Source organism: Mustela erminea, chromosome 7, assembly GCF_009829155.1.
Source record: "Mustela erminea isolate mMusErm1 chromosome 7, mMusErm1.Pri, whole genome shotgun sequence".
NCBI classification, from domain to species: Eukaryota; Metazoa; Chordata; class Mammalia; order Carnivora; family Mustelidae; genus Mustela; species Mustela erminea.
Window position 1 is genome coordinate 105764186 of NC_045620.1, and position 25978 is coordinate 105790163.

Below are 25978 nucleotides of genomic sequence, written 5' to 3' on the forward strand. Positions count from 1 at the left end.
AAGACTATTCTTCTTTAAAAAGGTATATATCAACACATATGCCTTTCATCAGCTAGTGGGTGGGCTCCACTTGTGATGTGAGGACAGCCTGAAAATGACAAGCTTGGGAATAGGTACAAAGATGTTTCTTATTGTAAGATTTGGCCCCTTTTATAGGTCTATGCATGTGCACATGTGCCTGTGAATGAAATCATATCACAACGTGTTGCTGCATTTCAGTGAATATCACCTTCTCTAGAAGGTTATTGAAAGTGTGAAATAAAATGAGTATCGACGTCCATCCCTCAGGCACATGCTAACATCTCTCATCAAGGGAAAGACTGATTTATCTTTATTATCTGTCTTTACCCTCCATAGAAAAGTCATGCACAATCCTCTACTCTGTTATTATACTAAAGATCTGGTGTGAGAACCCCTTCCAGTCTTGTTCTGTAGCCCCCTGATTCAGAACCTCACCAAATTCCTTAGATTCTTGCCTCACATGATTACCTTCCTCGAGTATTGTTTTGATCTGATTATTTCTCTTCTGAAAAGCCAGAATCATTTCCACTTGCTTCTCAGGTTAAAGTAAAATTATTGATTGTGAACTTGAGTCCTTTAATGGTATTTGGTTTATTGTGTTCCCACAGCTAGTTCCGTCACCTATGGCCCAAGCACAATCTGCCCCTTTTACTTGGGCCGACCAAATTTATCTTGCTTTCCACTTGACGCTCTTCATTACCTTTAACTAATTCACCACATTTGCCATTCTCCCTTATATGAGTTATAACTTAATTCAGCCTCTTTCAAGCTTTTGGTTCTTGGGTACAGATTGACTGCCTGAGTACAATCATCGTGAAATAGTTGCTGTGTTTGCTGAAAGAACATGAACGTGTCATTTAACTTTGCTGCAAGTCACATACCTCATAACTGCTACAACCAGAGTTTTAATCCAGAGCTTTCTGCTTCCACAGACCCATCTACCCATTTTGCCTCCATCTCCCCAGGACCCTCTTCCATCCCTGGAGCGTACAGAGTGTTGCAATGAGGAACTGCCTCTCCTGTCTCAACATGTGACCCCTGATGTTCTTCCTAAGTCAGAATTGATATTCCATAGGTGCCGTGTGTGGGGAACATGGGTCTGTCTGGCAAGCCGCACCAGCTCGCATTCCCCAAGAGGACTAGGGCAGCCATGGGCAGCCCACAGGGCCTCTAAGATCTTGCCACTAGAGGGAGTTGCTGAGGATGTTGTCTTCAGAACCAGCTGCCATGATACAGAAGGGCCAGCCTGATGATCAGGAGGCTCTTCCAGAGAAAGAGAAGCCTCCAAGTCTCCAGAAACTATGCCTGGGCCAGTGAGGCTCAGATGCAAGGGTATTCAAGAAACAGATTCTCTTCCTCTGAAGGGAGGGTCACTTGCTCTGCAGAGTCTTCTTCAGTAAGTTGGATGAACTCTGTTGCACTAGGTCTTCAGGCCCTCCCTGCTCCTCTGGTCCATACCTTAAGTCACCAAACACAGTTCAGATCTCTTCAGAAGAGCAACATGTTGACTGTCAAATAATGGCCAATGAAAATCATCACTGTAATCTTTAGCTAATAGACTTTAAAGCTCACTGGAGTGACAGAGGCCATGATTTTACTTCTCTCCTATCCATTCACCTTTCCTAAAGAATAGCAATCTCTACAGACAAAGGGTCAGAGTGGTAGGTCTGTATCAGATAATCTGCCCCCTTAGCCCCAAATGCCGGGCTAGTGGTAAATGTAAAGAAAAACATACCTGAAACATTCACATGGGGGCATAATAGCACACTATGTGCTATGATTTGAGCTGTCTCAATTTACACAACAACCACTGGAAAGGGAAGCTCTCTGCCTTTGTACTGACCATTCACATCTCAAGGCAGCCAGACCTTAGTTTAATGGGCCTGCTGGTTTAAACTGGTTTTCTCCATAGCCAAGTCCCATTAGCAAGAAATGAAATTCTGTGGTTCTATTAAATAACCAGGACTTCAGCTTCCTATTTTCTCTGAATCAATATAAATCACATTTTATTTGATTAGTTCTTCAACTAATAAAAATATTTAGCATAATCTGAAATGTTGGAATAGAGAAATTGCCATCCTTACCAAACAAAAACAAAACACCTCATTTTGCTAAACCAAAGAGTTCATTTGAGGAGAGACAAATTAATCTCCAAAATTTTCCTCCTATGGCAATGTTCTTCAACCAATAAGTACACAACCTTGTTATTTCCTAAATATAACTGACAAAGCCCATTTCAGTAAAAGATTAGGACTTTGAATCCTGACATCATGACTTCCAAGCCATGATACCTTTCTTGTCTTTAAAATTTAAGGATTGAGTTTGGCACAAAGTGAGTATTCACAAGTATTACTATTAACATGTGTTCTTCAATCAGTAAGAACAACGATTTCTTTACAACTCTGGCAATTTCCATTATGAAGTCTGCTTGATCGTCATCACCTAAAACAAGAAAGCTGAGACAGAGACATCAACTTTAACCACTTAATAAGAACTTCTGACATTTATTCATAGTGGTACTGATTCATAAGAGGAAAAGTTTTAAAAGAAGAAAAGTGCATATAGCTTTCCCTTTAGAATACAGGAAACCATATAAAAGTATTGGCAATGGAATTAAAGTAACCACAATGCCGCTCTTGGTAGCATTTTCTACAAAGACATTTACATGAAACTAGAGAGAATATTAAATTAGGTGGTTATAATAAAGCTTCACAATTAGTTTCACACCTTTTCATACAAAAGAATACCGTATTTTAATCAACTGATAGTTCAATCTTGTAAATATAGACCCAAAGAAATGTGAGCATACTGAAGAAGGAATGATTTTCAGTCCAAAGTTTTTTTTTCAAGAAGCAGAAGCCCAACAAACTGTCAGAACTAAATGTACAGTAAGAATCCAAGTTATTATGGAGAAATTCTGTGGCAATCAGTTCTGGAATTTTAAATTTCATGGACGCAAACAATTTCAAAAATAATTGGGAAGGACTTCTAGTTAGGATATAGAAAGATTTAAGAGAACTTTGCCTCCACAGTAACAATCAGAAGTTGAACCCAATGGAGAATGAAAGATATCTGTAGTTTAACATCCTCCCAGCTCAACTGCTGACAGGACAAAGAGAGCACTATGGGGTTGAGGGTGGTGGTGAAGCTAGGCACAACAACCTTGGTCTAATTCAAGCAGTCCCTGTTCAACTTGACTCTTGGTGGAATCTTAATAAAAGATATAGGTTGAAGTAAGGCAGTAAACCTTTTTATTCTTAGATGTCATGATTGAGTACTTAGAAAGTCTCAGGGAATCTATAAATAATATACTTAAACTATTGGATGAGTTAGTGAGTTTATGTATACAGAACAATGTACAAAAATTAATCATGCCTGTACTAAACATGGAATATACATATAGAAAACTAAAATTTAAAATGCATCATTTGCAAGAGCTTTAGAAAATTTAAAAAACACTGTGATAAATTTAATGAAATTTGTTCAAGAACTCTGTTACTGAAAATTACAAAACACTGCTGGAAGGAATTAAACAAATGAAGAGATATACCATGTTCATGGATTATTAAAATACCAATTCTCCCCAAACTGATATATAGATTTAATGCAATCACAATCAAAATCCTAGCTGCCCCTTTTTAAAAAGATTTTTATTTGTTTATTTGACAGACAAGTAGGCAGAGAGGCAGGCAGAGAGAGAGAGGAGGAAGCAGGCTCCCCGCAGAGCAGAGAGCCCAATGAGGGGCTCGATCCCAGGCCCCTTTTTTATCCCATGAAATTCACAAGCAAATTCTAAAATATGCAGAGAGATGCACAGCTTTTGGAATAATGAGAACAGTTTTGAAAAGGGCTGAGATGTCTGGAGGCCTTACATTTTCTGGTATAAAATTTATTATAATAATCAAGACAGAATTAGCAAAACGGAGACAGGTACATTAGTGGAATAGAATAGAGAGCCCAGAAACAGACCCACACTTACATGGTCGTTTTTTTTTTATAACGATTATATTTATTTATTTAACAGAGAGAGAGAGAGAGAGAGATCACAAGTAGGCAGAAAGGCAGGCAGAGGGTGAGCGGGAAGCAAGCTCCCTGCTGAGCAGAGATTCCTGATGTGGGGCTCCATCCCAGGACCCTGAGACCATGACCCGAGCCAAAGGCAGAGGCTTAACCCACTGAGCCACCCAGGCACCCCTACATGGTCAATTTTTTTCTAATACAGAAAACAAAATATTTCCATGAATAGAGGATGATCTTTTTAACAAATGAACACCTTGAACACCTGGATAACCATATAAAAAGCAATGAACCTCAACCCCTACCTCTTACTGTACTCAGAAATTTATCTGAGATAGGACCTAGACTTAAATATAAAAGTAAAAATCACATAGCTCCTAGAAGAAAGCATGAAAGAATATCTTTGCAACCTCGGGTTAGGCAAAGATTTCTTAGACAAGGCTCAAGGACTAACAAAAAATTTTAAGTTGATAATATTTTTTTCATTAAACTTAAAACCTTTAGCTTCTTAAAGATACTACTAAGAAAATCAAGTGGTGCCTGGGTGGCACAGTTGGTTAAAGTGTCTGCCTTTGGCTCAGATCATGATCCTGGGGTCCTGAAATTGCCAGCCTCAGTCTCCCGGATCAGTGGGGACTTTGCTTCTCCCTCTCCCTCTGCCCCACCCCCCAACTCATGCTTTCTCTCTCTCTTTCAAATAAATAAAATCTTTTTTAAAAAGAAAATGAATAGGCACAGACTGGGGAAAATCCAAGTACCTGTATGTAGAATGTGTAAGTCTTATAACTCAATATTTAAAATAAGAATAATAGGGGCGCCTAGGTGGCTCAGTGGGTTAAGCCTCTGCCTTTGGCTCAGGTCATGATCACAGGGTCCTGGGATCGAGCCCCGTATCAGGCTCTCTGCTCAACAGGGAGCCTGCTACCTCCCCTCTCTCTGCCTGATTCTTTGCCTACTTGTGATCTCTGTCTGTCAGATAAATAAATAAAATCTTTAAAAAAAACAAGAATAATAACTCACAGTTTGAAAACGGGCAAAAGACTAAAACATAGGAATAACCTATAGGAATAAGCAACTTGAAAGGGTGCCCAACACATTAAATACCAGGGAAATGAAAATTAATACACAGTGAGCTATTATTATGCACCCACTTGAATAGATAACATTTAGAAGGCTGACAACATCAAATGTTGGTGAAGATATGGAACAATAGGATCCTTATATGTAGCTAGTGGGGATATTAAATGATACAACTGGGGCACCTGGGTGTCTCAGTCAGTTAAGAGTCTGACTCTTGCTTTCAGCTGAGGTCATGATCTCAGGGTTGTGATGTGAACCCCACATCAGGCTCCATGCTTGGCAGGAAGTCTGCTTGAGATTCATTCCCTCTCTCTCTCTCTCTCTCTCTCTCTCTCCCCCTTTCACCAACCCTCACATGCATGTTCTCTCACTCTCTCTCAAATATATAAATAAATCTTCAAAAAAAATGATACGATCACTTTCTTGGAACTCTTTTTGGCAGTCTCTTAGATAGTTAAATAAATGTCCACCATACCACCCATTAAATCTTCTTCTAAGTATTTACCAAAAGAAATGAAAAATATGTAACAAAACAAAACTTGTACAAAAATGATCCTGATGGGGTGCCTGGGTGGCTCAGTCATTAAGCGTCTGCCTTCAGCTCAGGTCATGATCCCAGTGTCCTGGGATCGATCCCCACGTCAGGCTCCCTGCTCAGTGAGAAGCCTGCTTCTCCCTCTCCCACTCCCCCTGCTTGTATTCCCTCTCTTGCTGTCTCTCTCTCTCTGTCAAATAAATAAACAAAATCTTTTAAAAAATGATCCTGACAATTTTATTTATAATAACATTGATCCATGATATCGTATGTTCTATCAACAGAATAAATAATTTTTAACACAAACTTTTCTACTGCAAGAAAAAAATTAAAAGTAAGTCTTAAAGTCTTCGGTTATTTTTTCTTCCCACGGTGCATATAAATAAGACATTGTACCCTAATGAACATGGAATGATGCAGCTGAGGTCAGTTGGAAGTAACAAGGTCAATTCCTTGAGACTGACATAGCAGAAACCTAGAGAGATCAGCATTTGTGAAGGAGAAGGGGTTGGGAGAGGTGTCTATGATGAAATACCACTTAGGGAAAAAAAAAAAAAGAATGAACTATTGAACATCTTAGAAACATCAGACCGAGCAAAAGGAGAGTTCTATCTGCTTCCATTCCTATAAGGCTCTAGAGCAGGCAAACTGAGCATACTGACAAAGTCAGAACCCCAGGGGCAAAGGAGAGGATCAATGGAAATAGGGCTGAGGGAAATTTCTTGGGTGATGGGGTGTACATTATACAGTCTACCATTTGATTAGTCAAAACTCACTGAACTGTACCACTAAGATTTGTGTACTTCAATGTAAATAAAGTAGACCTCATTTTTTTTTTTAAATTAAGAGAAAAGGAAAGAGAAAAATCAATATGGGGAGAACCAACACATAATTGCCAGCATTGTGTGTGTGTGTGAAGTAAGGATATAAAAAAAGATGGATCACTATCACTATTTTATTTAAATGGTAATATTCAGCACCTAAAAAGTAGGATGAACATAATAACATTTTTAATGAAAAATTATTTTTCATTATGGAAAAACTCAATATATTTTATTTTCTTCATTTTGCCATGGATAGGTTAACTCTTTTCCTGGGAAAATTCCTTGCTTGGGCTTACAGGAATCAGGATTGTATGGTTCTCAGTCCAGCAAGGACTGGAAAGGATCCTCCATATAAAGTCAAATATTGTCACTGCATGAAACAGTTGCAGGCAGACCCTTCAGGATGAGAACAGAGGGATTGGGGAAGGTTCAAATGAAGAAGGACTCAACAAATTGAAGATCCAGGGAGGTCACCAATCTGAGTTCAAATGAACTCAGGAAGCTCTCCAGAAAGCATTCTATCAGATACCATTTTTTCTTCTCAAAAATCAGTGAAAGCTCACTTCCAGGAGAATGGACATACCTTTCCCCATTCTCCCACTAAACACAACTGAAAACCCTGCACATTCTATATATAACAAACATAAGAAAACTCTGAAAGGTGAGGAGAAGACTGGGACACTGGGAGTTCAGGAGTGACACACTGGCAAATTCCCCAGGTTTCCCTTTTACCTCATGTATCCCACACTCAGAGCTAAGAAGCTGGCAACCCAGGAACATCAAGAGATGCAGACAAAAATCCCAACAAAAGATGCTCTCTCAGTAAAAAGGGGCAGCCAAGCAAGACAGAACATTTTGAGACAATAACCACCCTACTCCAGCCAAACACCACAGAAAACCTGTAGCTCTACCACCCATGTCTCTCAAGGCTGACTGGTGAGTTCATTCTTCTAGTCTTCTTGCCAGGCTAATGAGGTATCTGCCATCACATCAGTGGAGACCACATGGGGCACCTGGACTCCCACCTTTATTTAAATGGTAATATTCTGTACCTAAAAAGTAGGATAAACATAATAAAATTTTTAATGAAAAAAAATTTTCATTATAGAAAAACTTGATATATTTTATTTTCTTCATTTTGCCATAGATAGGTGAACTATCTTCCTTTACCTGGAAGTAGAGATGTACTCCTTCCACTTCCAGATGGAGCCCTGTAGAGGAGGTCTAGTAAGAGGATAACCATTACTTGGTGATAGTAAAGACACTACCTATGTTCATGGAAGTCATGTGGGGAGCAGCAATGAGGCTCTCTTATCCCTCACCAAGAGCAAAGTGTCAGTGGAGGCCTAGCTGGCAACCGAAACTTCCATCCTCACCGAGCAGGAAAAAGGAGCACCCCTTGTATCAGCAGAAGTTGAATGGAGAATTCACTTCTTACCCTATAGGGCAGTAATGAAGTGGTGTACTCCTTTTCTCCCACTGGAGCACTGGATTGAAAAGAGAAGGCTTAAATAAAATCCAAAGTTTCATAATTTCATACCCCAAATGTTTAGGTTTCAATAAGAAGTCAACTGAAGAAAAAGACAATCAATATGTGCCAACACTGAGATGACAGAAATGCTAGAATTATCCAACAAAGATTTTAAAGTGACCATCATAAAAATGCTTCAACAAGCAGTTATGACCACACTTGAAACAAATGAAAAAGAAATAGAAAATCTCAGCAAAGAAACAGGAAATATAAAAAACAAAATAGGACTGTGAGGACTGAAAATATAAGGACCAACATAAAAACTCAGGAGATAGTCTCAATAGCAGAATGTAGGAAATAGAGGAAAGGATTGGTAAATCAGAAAACAGAAAAATATAAATTACTGACTCTGAACAGTGGAGAGGAAATAGACTGGAAAACAACAACAACAACAGAGATTCACGGACATGTGTGATTAGAACAAAAGATTGAACTTAGAGTTCTAGAAGAAGAGAAAGAGGGCAGGACTAAAAAGCACTTGATGAAATGACCAAAAAACCCTATTTTGGCCAAAAGACACAAACCAACCAATTCAAAAAGTTGAGCAAACCTCACCCAGGATAAACTCAAAGGAATCCACACATGGCACATCATAGATGAATTTTTGAAAACTAAAGACCTACCCCTCCAAAAAATCTTGAAAGCAGAGAGAAATACCACACTTTACTTATAAGGGAAAAAGATTTGAATAACAATAAATTTTCATTATAAACCATGGAAGCCAAAACTACTTTCAGGTACTGAAAGAAAATAATCCTTGTCCCCAAATCCTATATCCAGTGAAATACTGTCCCTATTTTCAGATGACGTGTTTGTCTCCGTAGAAAATTCCAAGGTGGGGCACCTTGGTTAAGTGTCAAACTCTTGGTTTCAACTCAGGTCATGATCTCAGGGTCATGAGATCAAACCCCATGTCAGGCTCTGTGCTTAGCACGGAATCTGTTTGAGACACTTTCTTTGTCTCTTGTCCTTCCCATTTCAGTTCTCTCTCTCTCTCTCTCAAATAAATAAATAAATGAATAAACCTTTTTTAAAAGAGAAATTTCCAAGGAATCTGCAAGAATTCCTAGAATTAATAAGCAAGTTCAGCAAGATTATAGGACATAAGATCAATATATAAAAATCAATCATGTTCCATATACTAGTGATGGACATGTGGACACTTAAAATCAAATATGCAATACTATTTACAAATATGTCCAACTGATTCTAGATAAAGATTTTAAAGCAAGTCAGTGGAGGAAATATAACCTTTCAACAAACTGTTCCTGGAGCAATTGGACATTTTGACCAAAAAAATGGATCTCAACCCAAGTTTTCTACCTTGTACAAAAATTAACTCAAGGGGCACCTGGGTGGCTCAGTGGATTGAACCTCTACCTTCGGCTCAGGTCATGATCCCAGGGTCCTGGGATCAAGCCCCTCGTCAGGCTCTCTGCTCAGCAGGGAGACTGCTTCCCTTCCTCTCTCTGCCTACCTCTCTGACTACTTGTGATCTCTCTCTGTCAAATAAATAAATTCTTTAAAAATCTTAAAAAAAAAAAACACCTCAAAATGGATCATGGACTGATATGTAAAATGTAGAAGTAAAAAACATTTAGAAAAAAACTATAGAATAAAGTCTTCAGGACCTAGGGATAGGTGAATTCTGAGACATGGCATCAAAAGTACAAAAGGAAACCTGATAAACTGGATTTTACCAAAATTAAGAACTTCTACTCTGGAAAAAGGCTATGTTAAGAAGATGGAAGGACAAGCCAGGTGGAAATATTTACAAGCTATGTATCCCATAAAGGACTAGTATCTAGAATATATAAAGAACTCTAAAAACTCAACAGTTAAAAAAAATCCCAAACAATCCAATTAGAACATGGGCAGAAGATGCCAGAGCAGACATTTCAACAAGAAGGATACACAAATGGTACATATACACATGAAAAAATGTTCAACATCACTATCCATTAGGGAAAGGCAATTTAAAAACCACAATTAAATATTACTGTGTACCTATCAGAGCAGCTAAAATAGAAAATAGTGACACCACCAAAAGCCAGTGAAGACATGAATCAATTCCTATATTGCTAGCGGGAATGTTAAATGTTACAGCCACTTTGAAAAAACAGTGTTGGCAATTTCTTTTTAAAAAAATTAATATGTATCCACCATTTAACCCAACAAATGCATTCTTGGGTATTTACTCTAAAGAAATTAAAGCCTATATTCATATCAAAACCTATACACGAATGTTTATAACAGCTTTATTCCTAATAGTCAAAACTGGAAGAAGACCAGATATCTTGCAATGAGTGAATTAACAAAGTGTGCTACATTCACTCCATGGAGTACTACTTTGCAATAAAAAGAAACAGACCACTGACACATGCAACCACTTGGATGGATTTCTAGGAAATTATGCTGGGTAGAAAAACCAGCCCCAAAATGTTGTATATTACGTGATCCCATTTACACAGCATGTTGGAATGACAAAATTATAGGAATGGAGAACAGATTCATGCTTGCTAAGGATTCTAAGGGAGGCAAGGGAAGGAAAGAGGGTGTGCCTATAAAATAGCCAGAGGAGGAACCTCTGTGGTGATGAAAAAGCTCTGTATATTTACTGTATCCATGTCAAAATCCTGGTGTGGTATTACAGTATGGTTCTGCAGCTGATATCACTGGGGGGAAACTAGGTAAAAGGATAGGAAATCTCTCTGTATTCTTTCCTACAAGTGCAACCAGATGAGTATGTCCTAGCTTGCTAAATTATCACAAAAGGAAAATACTCATGTAAGCATCATCCAGATTAAGAAATAGATCACCTGTACCCCAAAAGACACTGCAAAAAGTCATACACTTGAGCTGGATATTTTTCTTACATTGTCTCAGAAACAGCCAGTTTGATTACAGAATTAATGCCTGATAGTTCTGTGATAGAAATGACCAGCTATCCAGGGAAAGAGCATAGAGTCTTGGTTTTCTACAGACTCATGGGTTCTCACAAGTAGGTCTTGTCCATTGTCTGTGCTTTCAAATGTGACCACCCCTCCTTGCTTTCTTTGCATTGTTCCTAATACCAAATGCTTTCAATTCCCTAGAAGAAGCTTCTAAAATCAAAGGAAAAAGGTAACTTAGCATCAGAAAAAAGAAAAGCAAAAACAAACACATTTTATTTTGTAAAAAATATTCATTTCTAGCTGGAATATTAATTCTACCAAAATGGATATAGTAGGGATCATTCCTGTTTTAAGTTCAATAATTCATTTAAATATTATTATTATAGAATCATAAAAAAACCCTCCTTGTCCTTAACTGTGACCGGGTCTGCCCTAATCTGTTTAGACACAGCTGACTCCTATCTCCTGAAAGGTCTTTCTGGTGTAATACAGCTACTCTTTGGAACAAATTCCACCAGTGGGAAATTCTTGCTGTGCATGCTGGGGTAAGGGGATGAACTCAGAGACTTTCATGGAGGATGCCCCCATTACCCAGCATTTAAAGGATCACCCCAAGGAACCCAGGATAATGCAGCTGCCAGAAGAACTCAGAGGCTGGAGCTCACAAAACAAGTTGCTCTCTCCCATGGTTCTAACAAGTTATCTGTACTATGGGGCAAAGCATAAGGGTGGACCAGGTGGCTGCCATGCGGAAACCAGGATGGCAGGAGTGGTGATCTCAGAGTCCCTGGCCAAATGGAAGAAATCAAATCCCACTTATATTTTCTTAACCTCAGTTGATTGGCCTATGTTTATAGTTCAACAATGTTTTTAAGCTGCTGAAGAAGAGCCTTGGCCAGGGGTAAAGGGGAAGGGGAAGCGAAAAGTGATTTCTCACTTTCTTAGTGGCACTCTGTTGGTATTGGTATTTTTCTTTTCTCTCTTTTTGAGTTCTTGGGTCCAGAAAGAGAAGGTAGCATTCATATTCTAGTTGGTTCCTGCTGTCTCCTGGAGGTGAACCAGAGGGGCCTACAGAAGTGAAGAGAAGTTCTGGGGATGCTTTCAAATATACGAAGACTCTAAAATTTGACTCAGTTGCATTCCCTGTATGACCACTCCATTGTGCTGTCTTTTCATAATACCTTAGCTTCTTGACCAAAGCCACCAAAGAGGAGATGTCCCTTCCCACCCTGACGGAACGGGTGTTTGGGGTTATACTCCACACTGGCTTCTCGACTCAGCCTAAAGGACATAAGCAAGTGTCATAACCTCATCATTTGCTTGTAGCCAAGTCAGATAGACCTTGCTGCGTGGGTGGGACAGGGGTGAGGAACCAAAGATTCCTTCTCAAATTCCTTTTACAAAGGAAAGCAAGAGTCTGTGGGTAGTAAATGAGGCCAAAGAACCGAGAAACTCAACCTCCCTTTCCTGGTCCAAGTGTGCTTTTAACATCCTGTGCCTAAAACCCCAGTTCACATTGCATTTGACTCTGGTATCTGAGCATCTCTTAAGTTGCCTTGATCCAGGTGGTTTGGCAAAAGGGAAACAGAAGAATAGGATATCTGAGGGTCCGTTAAAAAGAAACCTTTAACAGAAGCAGCATGGAAAGTAGTCTTACTGTATTTGTAGGATGTGAAGGGCATGTGTACTATTTCTAAGCCTCATTGGTACAGGTATGATGTATATGTTCTTGAAGTTGAGATCTGAGGAGAAAGGCTAACATCCCAACACCATCTTTCCAGCTTGGAACTCCTCCCTACGTTTCCCTCCTGTTTTGTTTCTTGTACCCCAAACCTTTTGGCCACAGGGCAATGACCAAATTTATAATATTATACACTCAGTTCAAAATAGCAAATAAGCACAATCCATCTTCTGAATTCAAAGGTGCAAAGTAGTGTCTTGGCTTTTGGGGTCTGGTGTCTGCCACACTTCTGCACATTCTTACTCCAAGCCACATTTCCTGAGAATAAATCAGTATGTCACTGAAATCAATGTGGTACATCTCAACTACTTGAATGGCCCATCAATCCATGGCTTGAATGTTCTTCCCCCTTGTTGATTCAACCATTTGTTTGGCTAAACTGAAACTAAAACCCAAACCTTAGTGGTTGTTATAGACTTGAGCAGGTAACAGGTTAAGAGGTCAGTTGCCATCAACAGTCTTCCATGACTTCCTTGCTGTCACTGGGTCCCTGAGCAGAGAAAGGATGGTTCCTTTCAGTGGAGCTCACAAAGGCTATTAGGGCCTGGGTCTGTTCCTGTGTCCATTTGCTGGTAAGGGTATAGGAGAGGACTGAGACTTGTCCTGGTGAATCAGGGCTTCATCCTAGCACATCAAGGGGCATACCAAAATGAAAACAGTCTTAAAGGCATAGGGGAATGACTCAGATGGAACAAGGGGCCAGGCATCTGTTGCTGCCCCAGAAAGTGTGCACTTAGGAAGAAATTGACATGTCATGACTCAAATAGGACATTAAGGCAACGTTTGGGTGTAATATGATCAAATACTGGGGTAGGTGGGGCGGTGTCAAGATGGCTTGGACGTGGTCATGATTGGTATTTATTTTCTCTCTTCCCAAATGAAATTTTGGTTTTTAACATTGTTACTCTTACAGGCTATCTCCCATAGCCTCTGGGTTGGGTTATGCAGTCCTCCCTGACCTTCTTGCAGATCCTTTATAATGTGCTTTCTCACGTGGCTCCATTTTTTGGGTTTGGGGCAGGAAATAGAACCTGATTCAACATTTTGCTAAGTATTATTTTCACCACATTGAATAGGGTCTTTTTTGATCTGCAACCCACAGCTGGGCTGTGGTTCTCTCAACACACATAAACTTTAAAGCTTCCCCCTGTGTTGATTTCTTGGCGTGAGCTGACCACATGTCTACATGTACTTGGTTCTTCTTTGTATGTCACCAAGAGTCACTGTTCCAGTGCTGGTGGGCACTGACAGAGCAGGACAGGTGTGCCTAGGAGTTCAGGGAGGAAACACTTCACTGAGAAAAATGAGGCTACTCTATCTAAAACTGAAATTTACTTTAAGGGCTGGCATAAAAAGTAGAAGACCCAAGGCCATTTGCAATAAAATGCATCATTTTAAGAGGCTGAAATTTGTTTCATTTTGTCTTCTTTTTTTTTTTTTTTAAAGCAAAATGAAGTTGGTTTTAATGGAGATATTCAATCATTAACAATTAGATCATTTTGAAAGGCTTGCCTTCTTAAAATGAGCCTTGGCTGATTGTTACTCCCTAATGCTGAGAATTATCTGAAGCAAAATAAACACAACTGTCTAGGTTAATGAAGAATGAAACAAGATAATGCCTGGACACTAAATTTTCCAAGAACAAAGGCCACAACTGCGCAATTGTTCTATACATATGTACCCTGCAAACGTACCTAATAATGAAAAGGGAACAGAAATCTTTTACTTAAGGGCCTTGTTACAATAGAGCCCTAGGGGCAACGCCAGGGGACTGCCTTTGAGCCAAGGCCCTACCTACTTTGAGGGAACCGGAGAACAGGCTAAAAACCTCACCTTTACCACTCCTTAAATCAGCTGCAAATCAGCTTTAGACTCCCAATCCATAAAGTGGATTAACAACTAGCCACACTAACCGGTGCTTGTGGGGATTAGGCAGGATAAAGATTGTGGATGAGCTCTCTCAACAATCAAGTTCCCAAAAAAAGAGAGGAGGGAGCTATCGCAGCTAGGAAGGGCTGGAGGGGAGACACTTGAGTTTAAAAAGAAAACAAACCCCAAGCCCCTCTCCTGAGGGCTTCAGTTGGACAACGGGGCGCTCCTGCTGCCTTTGCAGCGTGTGGATGGATTTTACTCTCTCTGCCATCCGGCAGGCCTCTGTGAAGCTTCCAAACTCAGGTCACACAAGCAGGATGATGCTGATTCATCCACCTCCTTTTGGGATTAGGAGTTCCGGTTTTTACGCTCAGCTAGTATCCTGGCCGGTTGTTTAACTTTTCTGTTTCTTAGTTTTACTCAGTGGTTGAGTGGAGCCTGTTACCAGCCTTATTTACCTGGAAGATCTTTATGAGAATGAAATTTAATTTTGTTTTCTTTTAGCATAAATATATGCATTGCTTATTATCATTAGCCTAGAGTTTTAGCAGAACTCCTGCATATTCTGAAGTGTTATCATTTATAATCAGCCCAGGCTGATTGTGGCTCCCTGACGCTTTTTTTTTTTTTTCTCCTCTTCATAAACTTTTAATTTTGGAATACTTCTAGATTTCTGGAAAATTTCCAAAGATAATAGACAGAGTTCTCATATGTTCTTCACCTAGTTTCTTCTAATTCTTCTCCTAACACCTAACATAACTATGGTCCATTGTAAAAACTAAGAAGTCAATATTGGTACATTAATATTAATACACTATAGATTGATTCAGATTTCACCAGTTTTTCTACCAATGTCCTTTTTCTCCTTCAGGACTCAATCCAGGATAACACACTGTGCTTTGTCATCATGTCTCCTTAGTCTACTCTGGCCTGTGTTGGTTTCTTAGTTTTTTCCTCATCTTTCATGCACTGGCAGTTTGAGGAGGACTACATAGGTCTTAGGTAGACCGTCCCTCCATCTGGTTGTGTCTTTTTCTTTTTCCTTAGGATTGGAACCGGGTTATGGATTTGGGGGAAGAGTGAAGTGCTCGTCTCACCATACAATGTCACAAGTGCATGCCATCAACACAACTTACTACCGGTGATATTCACCGTATGCACCTGGTTAAGCGGGGGTCTGCCAGATTGCTCCAAAGTACAGTAACTGTTTTCCCTTTCAGTGCTTTGTCCTTTAAAATAAAAGAAAATCACTGAGTCCAACCCACACTCAAGGGAAGGGGAAGAATCTACATACATTAGTAAAAAAGAATGGTCTCTTTGATCCCATTTATGGATCCGTTTAATCATTTATTTATATCATTTTGGATTTCTGTTTAATTATTTTATACTTTGGGTTATAATCCAGTGCTAAATTATTTGTTTTGTTGCTCAAATTGCTCCAGCTTTGGCCATTAGGCACTCTTTCAGTTAGCTCCTTCCAGTGTCCCTTTGGCATAACCCCACAGTCCTGGGGTATTCTGTTTTTGTTTTTACTCAGGCACCTTCTCACTTTATAGTCCTGAAAGATGCTCCAAGCTCATCTTAGATATTCACTGCCCCAGTCCTAGAATCTATCATTAGTCCAAGGACTCTGCTTCCTTCTACTGGAAAATGGTATTAGAAACCAAGAACCTGGATATGGGGTCTACTTGTTCTTACTAGCTAAGGCTGATTTTTATCCAAATAAAATAAATGAAAATGTTTAAAGTCAGAGAAATATGGGTTTTCACTAGTTGTGTTACTTTGGGCAAGTTACTTTCCCATGTTGGTTTTCATTTCCTCATCCATGTGTAAGGATAAGGAAAAGGATGTAAAGGGCTGTTGTGGGGTCAAGTGGTATAACGTTGAAGGAGCTTCCTGTTTCTGATAATAAAGAACCAGATTTTTCCCCCTCAACTGTTCTTCTGAAAACAACCAAAATTTTTAGAGAAAATATAGGAATCCTCTTCAAAGTACCGATGATCTGGCAAAACAATAATGGCAAAAATTATGGGAAAGTAGGAAACAAAGAAAATAAACAAGTAGAAATTTGCATTCACTCTGAAGGCATTTGCCATTTTCAGCAACATTGAGTTTTCACTTTGACAGCTTCATGGTGGCTGGGGTGGCAGTAGGGGTGATGATAGTCAAAACCAGAGCCAGCAATTAGGCAAGAAATTTAATAGAGACCCTTGCTACAATGAGCTGGATACCAAACAGCTATGACCTTGGGGGAGGGTGAAGGACTTACTGCTCTTATTTAAACTCTCTGAGTCTTACAGGAAACCTCAAGTCTTGAGTTTGGTTTAAGTTGGTCTTAAACTGAAGGCACCTTCAGATGCTATATAAGGGAAAGAAGGTGCCTTCAATTTGGACTTCATGTAAATCTCACAAAACATTTTTCAAAAACAATGACCAGCACATATTAAAAGATAACTATACACAAAGCAGAAATACTAGGCAAAAAGAAATAGACTGGTAAAGTCTTAAGATATTTGGATTATTAGCTATAGACTATCAAATAACTATGCTTCAATGCCTAAAGAAATCAAAGACAAAACTGAATATATCTTTAGGGGATAAGAAACTAAAAAGTTATATAGATGATATAAAACAAAAAACAAAAAATATTTTTTAAGCTAAAAATCCCAACAAACAGGATAAAAAATTTAGGGGATGAGTTAACCAATATATTAGATGCACCTAAAGAAAGAAAGAATAAGTAAAAATGTAGAATTATCATGTGAAAGCATCTAGGTTAATTTCAGTAATTCAATCAACCCTGTCCCCTTTTCACCCATTCACAAGCCCACTGCTCTAAGCACCTCTAGCTGGCCAAGGGTCCCAGACATTTTAGTGCAAAGAAGCTATTAATAACACTTCCGAAACCCTGAAATCCTTTCACAGGGGCATGGCAGAAGCGGGAAGGGAAACATTTGTGCCAAGTACACTACATTCTTCCCTCTGGGAATACTGAGAGAGCCCAGAGGAGGGGTGACTGCTCATGGCTGGCAGCACTGAGATCTGCAAAAGAAGACCTTGAGATGTCCTATAGTTCTCAACAACCCACGTCTAGCCCCACAGATAGTTTGTTCCAAAGCGTCTGACTGCTTCCTGCTTATCTCCCAGGCTGCTACAAGTATCTAGTAAATGAAAAGTGTGGCAAGCATATTGCACTAATACAATACAAAAGCACTTCAGTGTTGTATATGAAAGTTGGTTTCTTTTACTCAGCGTTCTTTTGATGTATTATTTATCTCATTTATATCACTGGAATACCTAATCTCATGGATTTAAAATCTTTCTTCATGTAGCTTTTTTTTTTTTTTTTTTTTAAATCAAAGTATTCTTTTTTCCTCTCCCCAAAGTGGGCATTTTCTTTCTGGAAGGTTGTCAGTGTCCAAAGATAGCTTCTGTCAATTTTTTCCTTCCCTATGTGTGCTGCACCTCACAATGAGAGGTGAAATCTCTTCTCTTGCCCAAATCCATGCTGGCCTTGAGGCTCCCTTGGGCCAACAGAATGCAGCTGAAGTAATACTATGTTAGCAGTGGCCAAGCCTTGAGATGACTGGCATCTTCCACTTCCTCTCCAGAAGCCAGTCATCATGTAAAACAGTCCGCCCTCCTGACACTATTGTACTGTGAGGAAACCCACATTTGCCCAGCAGCCCCAAGATGATCCTGCCTCCTCAGCTGAGGTGACCAACGTGAGAGTGAAGAAGCCACCTTCACAGCCCCAGCAGACACCTCAGGCAGCAGGAGAACCATCCAGCTGAGCCATGTTCAGATGCAGAATCCTGAGAAATAATAACTGGCTGTCCTAAGCCACTAAGTTTTGGGGTCATTTGTTACATAGTAACAGATAACCAAAACATCTTTCCACATGCTTTTCTTCATAATCATTGTTCCCTGAAAAGGAAAAAGACTCTTCAAGATTCTTCAGTGTCCACCTCAGCCTGGCTTCTGCAGATTTCTCCAGGCTTTCACTTGAGATGTCAGCCAAACTGGTCTTCTCGCTGTTTTTTAACATGTCTGTCCCAAGTACTCCCATTTCTATGATTTTATCACTTCACCAACCCTGTCTGAAGGCTCAACTGCATTTCCCTCTCTTCAATAGCTACCACTTCTTTGTTGGAATTTTCCACTCTTGAAGGTCTAGTACAAGAATGACATTCACTCCTACATGATCTCTGTCCTCTGAATTCTGGAATTATTCATTGGAAAGTCTCTGCTTCCTTGTGTTATTATTTGAATTTTAAAGGCAGTTTTGTGTCCTTGTATATAATAAGCTCCTTTGAAGGCAGAGATTGAGCCTATACCTATTTATGTTATAACATCTAACAGAGGACCTGGAAGATAGGTCCCTCAGAAAACACTCAGAAAGTGTGCTTTACAGATGGTTATGCTGTTTTGTATATATTTGTTTCTTTAGAGCAGCATTTGGATGGTGATTCCTTGGCTCAATCTTCATTTTCAGGTGTTTTGTAGCTATCACATTGAATTTCCATTGCTACCTCTGACATGAAAATACCATAGGTCTTTTTTTCTGAATATGAAGAATGAATTAATAGGTTTTGGTAAGGAGAAAAATGAAAATCACTTAATACTTTATTTTTTTTTTTGCCAAGACAAGGAAAATGCTTTTGATTCCCTCCTCTGCTTTTCATGTCAGAAAGTTCATGCACGGTGAATCATTTCCTTGTCACTTAAACTCTGAAGTGTAATATGATCATGGTAGGCAATGAAAACATGTATGTGAAGTCCCAGAGGCATAAAAATCCATGACTGGAAACTGATAAAAGATTGACAGGACTGTTTTCTAAGAAAGCAAAGAGCTGACAGCTGATGCACAAAAGGTTTCTTCTGTATACCAGGGACCCTTACCTGATTCCTAATCTTCATGCTGGCCATGGGAGTCAAATATTTATGTTCTAGATACCAGGCTCGCTCCTGGAACACCAGCTTGGTTCCATATAACAGACAAAACTAAGGCATGGGAGAAGAGGAGAGAAATGAACAAAAGGTAATATATTAGAAAATGTAGAGTCTAAGAGAAGGAAGAAAAATAGCATAATATTATATTTCATTAAATCATAAAAGTTTATACTGTCTCAATGTAAATGGTCATATTTTGGACATGTGATATATGTTTTATTTTTAAAAACTATCCTATAGAACATAAAGTGTATGTAAAAGTAGTGAAATGTCATGTGGTCATTCCTCCAGTTCAACAAATATTAACTCATGGTCAATCTTGCTTCATCTGTAACCTCACCCTGTTCTCCCTCATCCCAGGTCATTTAGAAGCAAAGTCCATATATAGTATTTTTAAAAACATGCACGTAGTATTTTTGTTTGCTTTCCTTTTCAATTTATGAAAGAATATTCTAAATATGCATTCTGAATGTCATCTTGATTTCCATTAAGTCCAGTTTCATTAAACTTTCATAAAAATAGCATTCCTCATTTACATTTGTTTCAATATTTTTTCCTATTATACTCCTGAAACCTACCCACAGAACTCCTTCATGACATCAGTGGCATCAAGCAATACTAAATGAGTTTTCCTGTATCAAGCAGCAACTTTTTAATTAACTACTTATTTCATTTTTAATATTCAAACCTATTTATATCATATAAAAGCAGAGAGAAGAGTACAATGTACTTCCATGTCTCCATCACCCAGCTTCCACAATTATCCACTCATGGCCAATTTTATTTTATCTCTCCCCCCACTTTCTGTATTATTGTGAAGCAAAGTTCAGTCATACCATTTTATCCATAAGCTTTCCATGTGTATCTCTGAAAGACTGTTTAGAAGTAAGATTACATAAAGTCCACCCAAGTGACAACGACAAAACCCTCAATTCAGAGTCAAACAGAAATAATCTGCACGCCAGAATACAATATGTTTTCTATGGCTCATGAGAGTCAGAAATCACACAGTTTGAAGTCACATAGACTATATAGGCTCTTCCTTCTTTTCCTGAGGTTCTGGGACATCCTTGAACTAGCAGCATTATGGGGAGCCTCAATTATTCAGTCTTCCCAGAAAGGGTCACAGTATGGTGCCATAGCTTGTCTATGAGAGATATTTAAGATTAATTATGGCTCTTTTATGACCTTGCCAACGTTCTGCTTGACTAGTGTAAGCTTCCTTTGGCCCTTTTATATAATGGCAGTAAAGACATTAGCTGACCCTACAGACATAGGCCAAAAAATACTGCCATACATCCTGATAACATGAATTCTTACAAAAACAATAAATTATATAGCTTACATGACTAAACTGTACCACAATTCTCTAGGTGAACTTCACATATACTACAAAAATATTTATTGTGGATTCCTAGGGAAAGAAAGTTAATTTGCATTACTCCTGGGTCTACAAACATATAAGGTAAGTGAGAAGATATCCAGAGCCACAGAATATAAGTATGTTTTGAAATAATCTAACTCATCTTCTCACTCAATCCAGAATCCTGTGTCAGCCAAGGTACAACCAAGAAACAGATGACATATTCACATTAGGATGATTTGAGAAGAGTTTAATAAATTATTTTCATAAAGGGGTGGGCAAGTTGTAGGAGAGCCATAAGGGATAGCGCAGTACCCCAGAGCTAGTATGTCTAGAACTGCTACCAGCTTTGGGTTTCAAGGGAAGAGGGCAGGGAGTGGCTATAGATCCTGGAAGAGAGAGCCGTATAGACAAAGACATCGTAAGAGGATGTCTTCAGCCTTCAGCCTAGGAACACAGAAATCCAAGGTGAACCTACAGGGAAGCAGGCAGGAATACCCTGACCCCTTTGTGCTCCCCTCTCCAATCTCTAACGGGGGCCTACCAGATCCAGAGGTCAAGGATTCCACTGATGTAGGTCCACTTCCTGGACCTGGAGCAGGGTGGAGAGCGGGCGAGGCCGATAGAGGGTATCTGGCACAAATCCTTCTCTAACACCCCTGACAGATGGTGTTCACGCTTCTAGACTACTCCTGTCTGACTCAGGCCCAAACCCATTTGGTCCCACAGAGCTCCTAACAAGCCCTTGACAGCTGACACCATGGCCCAGCCCTGTTCTAGAGTGCTGGCTCTAACCAATCTCACACTGTGTTTCCTGACTACGTCTGCTCCTCCCTTCTGTTGACTCCTGAGTTGTCCTCCTATTGTCAGTTTGTGGCTCTTGTGTATCTAATGCTTAGGGACACTTTCCTGGCTTTGAACTTCTGCTTTTCTCCCTGAACACAGTCCAGACTCTCCTTAAGCAACCTTCTTTGGCTGTCCTGGTAAACACACGTCTTGGTTCTCAACAGTTACCAGAATACCACATCTAGGTCCAGATACCACTGGCCCAGCCTCAGACCCTCAAATACAACCTGAATGTCCTTCCTTTGTGTTCCAGAGACAGGAGATCAGAGCATTAAGAGCCATCTGGCTCTCAAAGGAGTCCCACTATTGGAAGAGCCATGGAACACTGAGCCACTTCTCTCTGTAGAATAACAAATTTATGGATTGTTCAGTCTGTAGGAAAGTGATCTGGTCCTGCTCATCTCCATATGCTTAAGGTCTGGTAAAGGAGCTGACACACTGCAAGAAACTGGCTGAAACACAATTTCCTATAACTCCTAGCTATTAACCCCATAACTCTGGCTGCCTAAGGAACAATGAAAAGCATCCAGATAACAGCCCTTAATAAATTTAAAGATCGGTTTCACAGCTCTGCTTAGTTTTTCTTTCTTCAAGATGATCAGCCTTCACAGATCCCTATCTCCCGGCTACCACATGGTCTCCAGCCCTCGTGACCTGGCGGCCTCTCTCACTCAAAGTGACTCACAGAAAATTTGAGCAGAGCACCCAAATGTTCTCTCATTACTATAGTACCATCACTGTCCTGGACTGGGAGTCTACACTTTCATATGCAAGTTAAGATGGAATTTGCTTTCATGACAGCCACATAATATTTTTTTAATAAATGAAAGCATGTCATACATATTTGGTTTAACATCAAATGTTTGTTCACTTGACACTCCCAACTAAGTCTTTTTGCCCATGAACTGTTTTCAACCAACACATACATACATATAAACATCCCTAAAAGATTATTTAAAATGTGTTCTTTTTTTTTTTTAAAGATTTATTTATGAGAGAGAAAGAGTGCACTAGCTGGGGGAGGGGGAGAGGGAGAGGAAGAAGGAGGCTCCCTGACAGGAAGCCTGACACAGGGCTCTATCCCAGGACCCTAGGATCATGACCTGAGCCCAGGGCAAATGTTGAACTTACTGAGCCACCCAGTCATCCCATATTTATTCTTTTAAAAAACAAAATTCTTTGATTCCTTATTCTTTTAAAGTATCATTTTCTTGATGTGATCTGTCACGAGTTCCCAAAGTCTCTGTGAATCTTGACTCAATACCCTGATATGTTTAAGTCACTTAAAAATTTGTCAAATCCCATCTATAGTTTTATGCAATGGAAACCAGCTGATAGGTCTAAGACTTCTGATTCAAGTATCTGAGAATCCATTTAATGCGATGTCCTCTAACTCATATTTCTCTGGCTTGTCTATAAGGATATCCTGAGAGACCACCAATTTCCCCATATTTTCTCTTTAGTAACCTGATTAAGAAAGGAAATGAGATTCATTTAGCAAGGCTTAGCCATAGTGAACACAGATAGGGTCCTAATGACTATCTCTTTTCTAATTCCTCGTAAGCTATTCTGAATACTCTTTTCTAGAATTTTAACTTGGATTTATGTCAATTTTAAATTCTGTAGTTTCCCACATCTACTTTTTCCCCCATTTTGAAAAAACGTGCACATTTGTTCATTTCTAACTTTCTGACATCTCTCTTTTGACCTTCTTGGTTTTCAACAGGGCAACTACAAGTTCTTCCCAATTCAGACAGAAGATGGGAACATTATAGAGGATGAAGAGTTTTGCTTTCTTTTCTCCATTTTTTTTTTTTTTAAGCACCAAAGCTTTCTTCCTCAAACCAGAAGCCTGTTTCTTCAAACTCTGAATGTAGCTAAAAATGGCCTTTCATCAGATTATTTGTCATGCCTCATGCTATGCTAGGATTTGGTCATTATGACATTTATTCAATGCTATTCTTTTGTATTTATCCTCAGAAAAGGATCTCTCTCTCATCACTTCTCCTCATTGTTTATATATAGCTACCTCAGACAGGTGCATCAAGGAGCGCACCCATACTCTTAGCCTGGTTCTTAAAATGTATCCCAAATCGCAACCTTTTTTCTGTAACTACTGTATTGTCAGAATAATATTCTGCTGCTAGCCAATAAAAACTCTGGACACCAAAGTTTGGATATGATGGTTGGCAACGCTTTGCACATGTTGCCACACTGTTACATTGTTGGAAGAATTAAGTGTTGTTTATAAGGACTCCAGAAAAAGAAAACAACTGGAAGCCTTGCTGTTTTTTTTCTGGACTACACCCCCTGTACTTTTGCCTTCAACTGATTTTAATCTGTATCCTTTTGTGATGTATATGCAGATTTTATGTATCTTAGTCCTGTGAGTCTTTCTAGCAAATTATCAAACCTGAAGGTGGTTTGGGGGACCCCTGATATAGGTCCCATTTTACACATGAAGACAGAGAGGCTCAAGAAAATTGAATTACAGAGCCAGGGTTTTTCAGGATTCAAAGATATTTTTCAATCTCCCATAGTACCTCTACTTTTCAGGATTTAAAAAACTAAAGCAGACAACTCTTTTGAAAAATAGAAGCCAAAGATTCTATTCTGGGTAAGATGAAGTAAAAGTCTCATCCAGTCTCTCCCACTGAATGTGGCCATTATTCCAGGACAGAGTGAATGCAAAAGCTATCTGAGAAATCTAAAAAATAAACAGTAGCATGAAGATTGGGGAGGAGGTCCAGAATTCACAGTACCACCAAATTGGTGGTGATTTTCATTTTTTCCCCTGGGCCTCAAGCTGCTTATTCCTGGAAGCATATGTAGCAGACTGGGATAACTAAATCCCAGACTTTGGGCTGTAGGATGAAAAATAGGTAGCTCCAGGGAACCAGAAAGTATCAAGGTTATCATGGAGAAAAAGGGCTTGGGAAAGTAACCTCATAAAGTTGGTTATAAACTGGGCTCAGTCCCCAGTGTGCAAACATGAATCTAATGCTAATTATCTTACATAATGGGTTGAGAATTGAACTAGTACATAAAGGAGAATGTGGGTGCCAGAATTGCCCCAATGTGCATGCATGGGACAGAAAAGAAGAGGACTGCAAAGGTTATGAAGACTCTACTGACATTGGAACCATAGTGAACCACAATGAACAACCAGGTTCACTGGCTGCTAACACAAAAATAATAACATTCTCCATAGAGAATGGCAAGTTATACACAACATCTAAATAAAAAATAACAGAAATTCTACACAGTCTTTCCCAGAAAATAGAAGAGGAGAGAACTCCTCCCGCAACTCATTTTATGAGGTCAACATCACTGGGATATCAAAACTGAACAACGGCAGTACAGGAAAGAAAAAACTATTGACAAATATATCTCATAAACATAGATGTAAAATCCCCTACAAAATATTAATGAATTGAACCCAGCAATAATGTGCCATGACCAAGAGGGCTTTATCCTTGGAATGCAAGGTTGGTTCAATACTCCAAAATGAATCATCATGGCAATCTTTTTAAATTTGACACCAAAAGCAAAGGAAACAAAAGCAAAAGTAAAGAGACTACATCCAACTAAAAAGCTTCTGTACATCAAAGGAAACCATCAACAAAATGAAAAGACAACCTACCAAATGGGAGAAAATATTTGCAAATCATATATCTGGTAAAGGGGTTAAGATCCAAAATATATAAAGAACTCATACACCTCAATAGAAAAAAAAAAAAAAAAAAAACCCCAAACCCAAAAACAAACCCAAACAATCAAATTTAAAAATGGGCAGAGGATCTAAATAGACATTTTTTCCAAAGAAGACATAGAGGTGGCCAACAGGCACAAGAAAAGATATTCAACATCACTAATCATCACGGAAATGCCAATTGAAAACACAATGAGATTTCACCTTATACCTATTAAAATGGCTATTATCAAAGAGACAAGAGATAACAAATGCTGGTAAGAACACGGAGAAAGAAAATCCTTGTGCACTGTTGGTGGGAATGCAAATTGGTACAGCCACTCTGGAAAACACTATGCAGGCTCCTCCAAAAATTAAGATAGAATTACCATATGATCCAGCAATTTCACTTCTGGTATTTATCATAAAACCTGAAAACATTAACTTGGAAAGATATGTTCTCCTTAGATATGTTCACTGCAATGTTATTCACAATAGCTAGATATGGAAACAACCTAAGTGTCCATCAACCAATAAAGGCATGAAGAAAACATGGTATATACAGTTGACCTTGAACAATGCAGGGGGTTAGAGGCACGAAACTATACTG

General features: G+C 39.2%; 1 protein-coding gene across 2 annotated transcripts in view; it reads right to left on the reverse strand.

Annotated features, from left to right (window-relative positions):
• The window catches only part of ACOXL (acyl-CoA oxidase like), a 358121-nt gene that overhangs the window by 8705 nt on the left and 323438 nt on the right, over positions 1-25978 (reverse strand). For both annotated transcript variants that reach the window (XM_032352781.1, XM_032352780.1), the window contains one exon: positions 19418-19519. In XM_032352781.1, coding sequence (XP_032208672.1) covers positions 19418-19519 — 102 coding nt within the window. The remainder of the gene's footprint in view (positions 1-19417; positions 19520-25978) is intronic.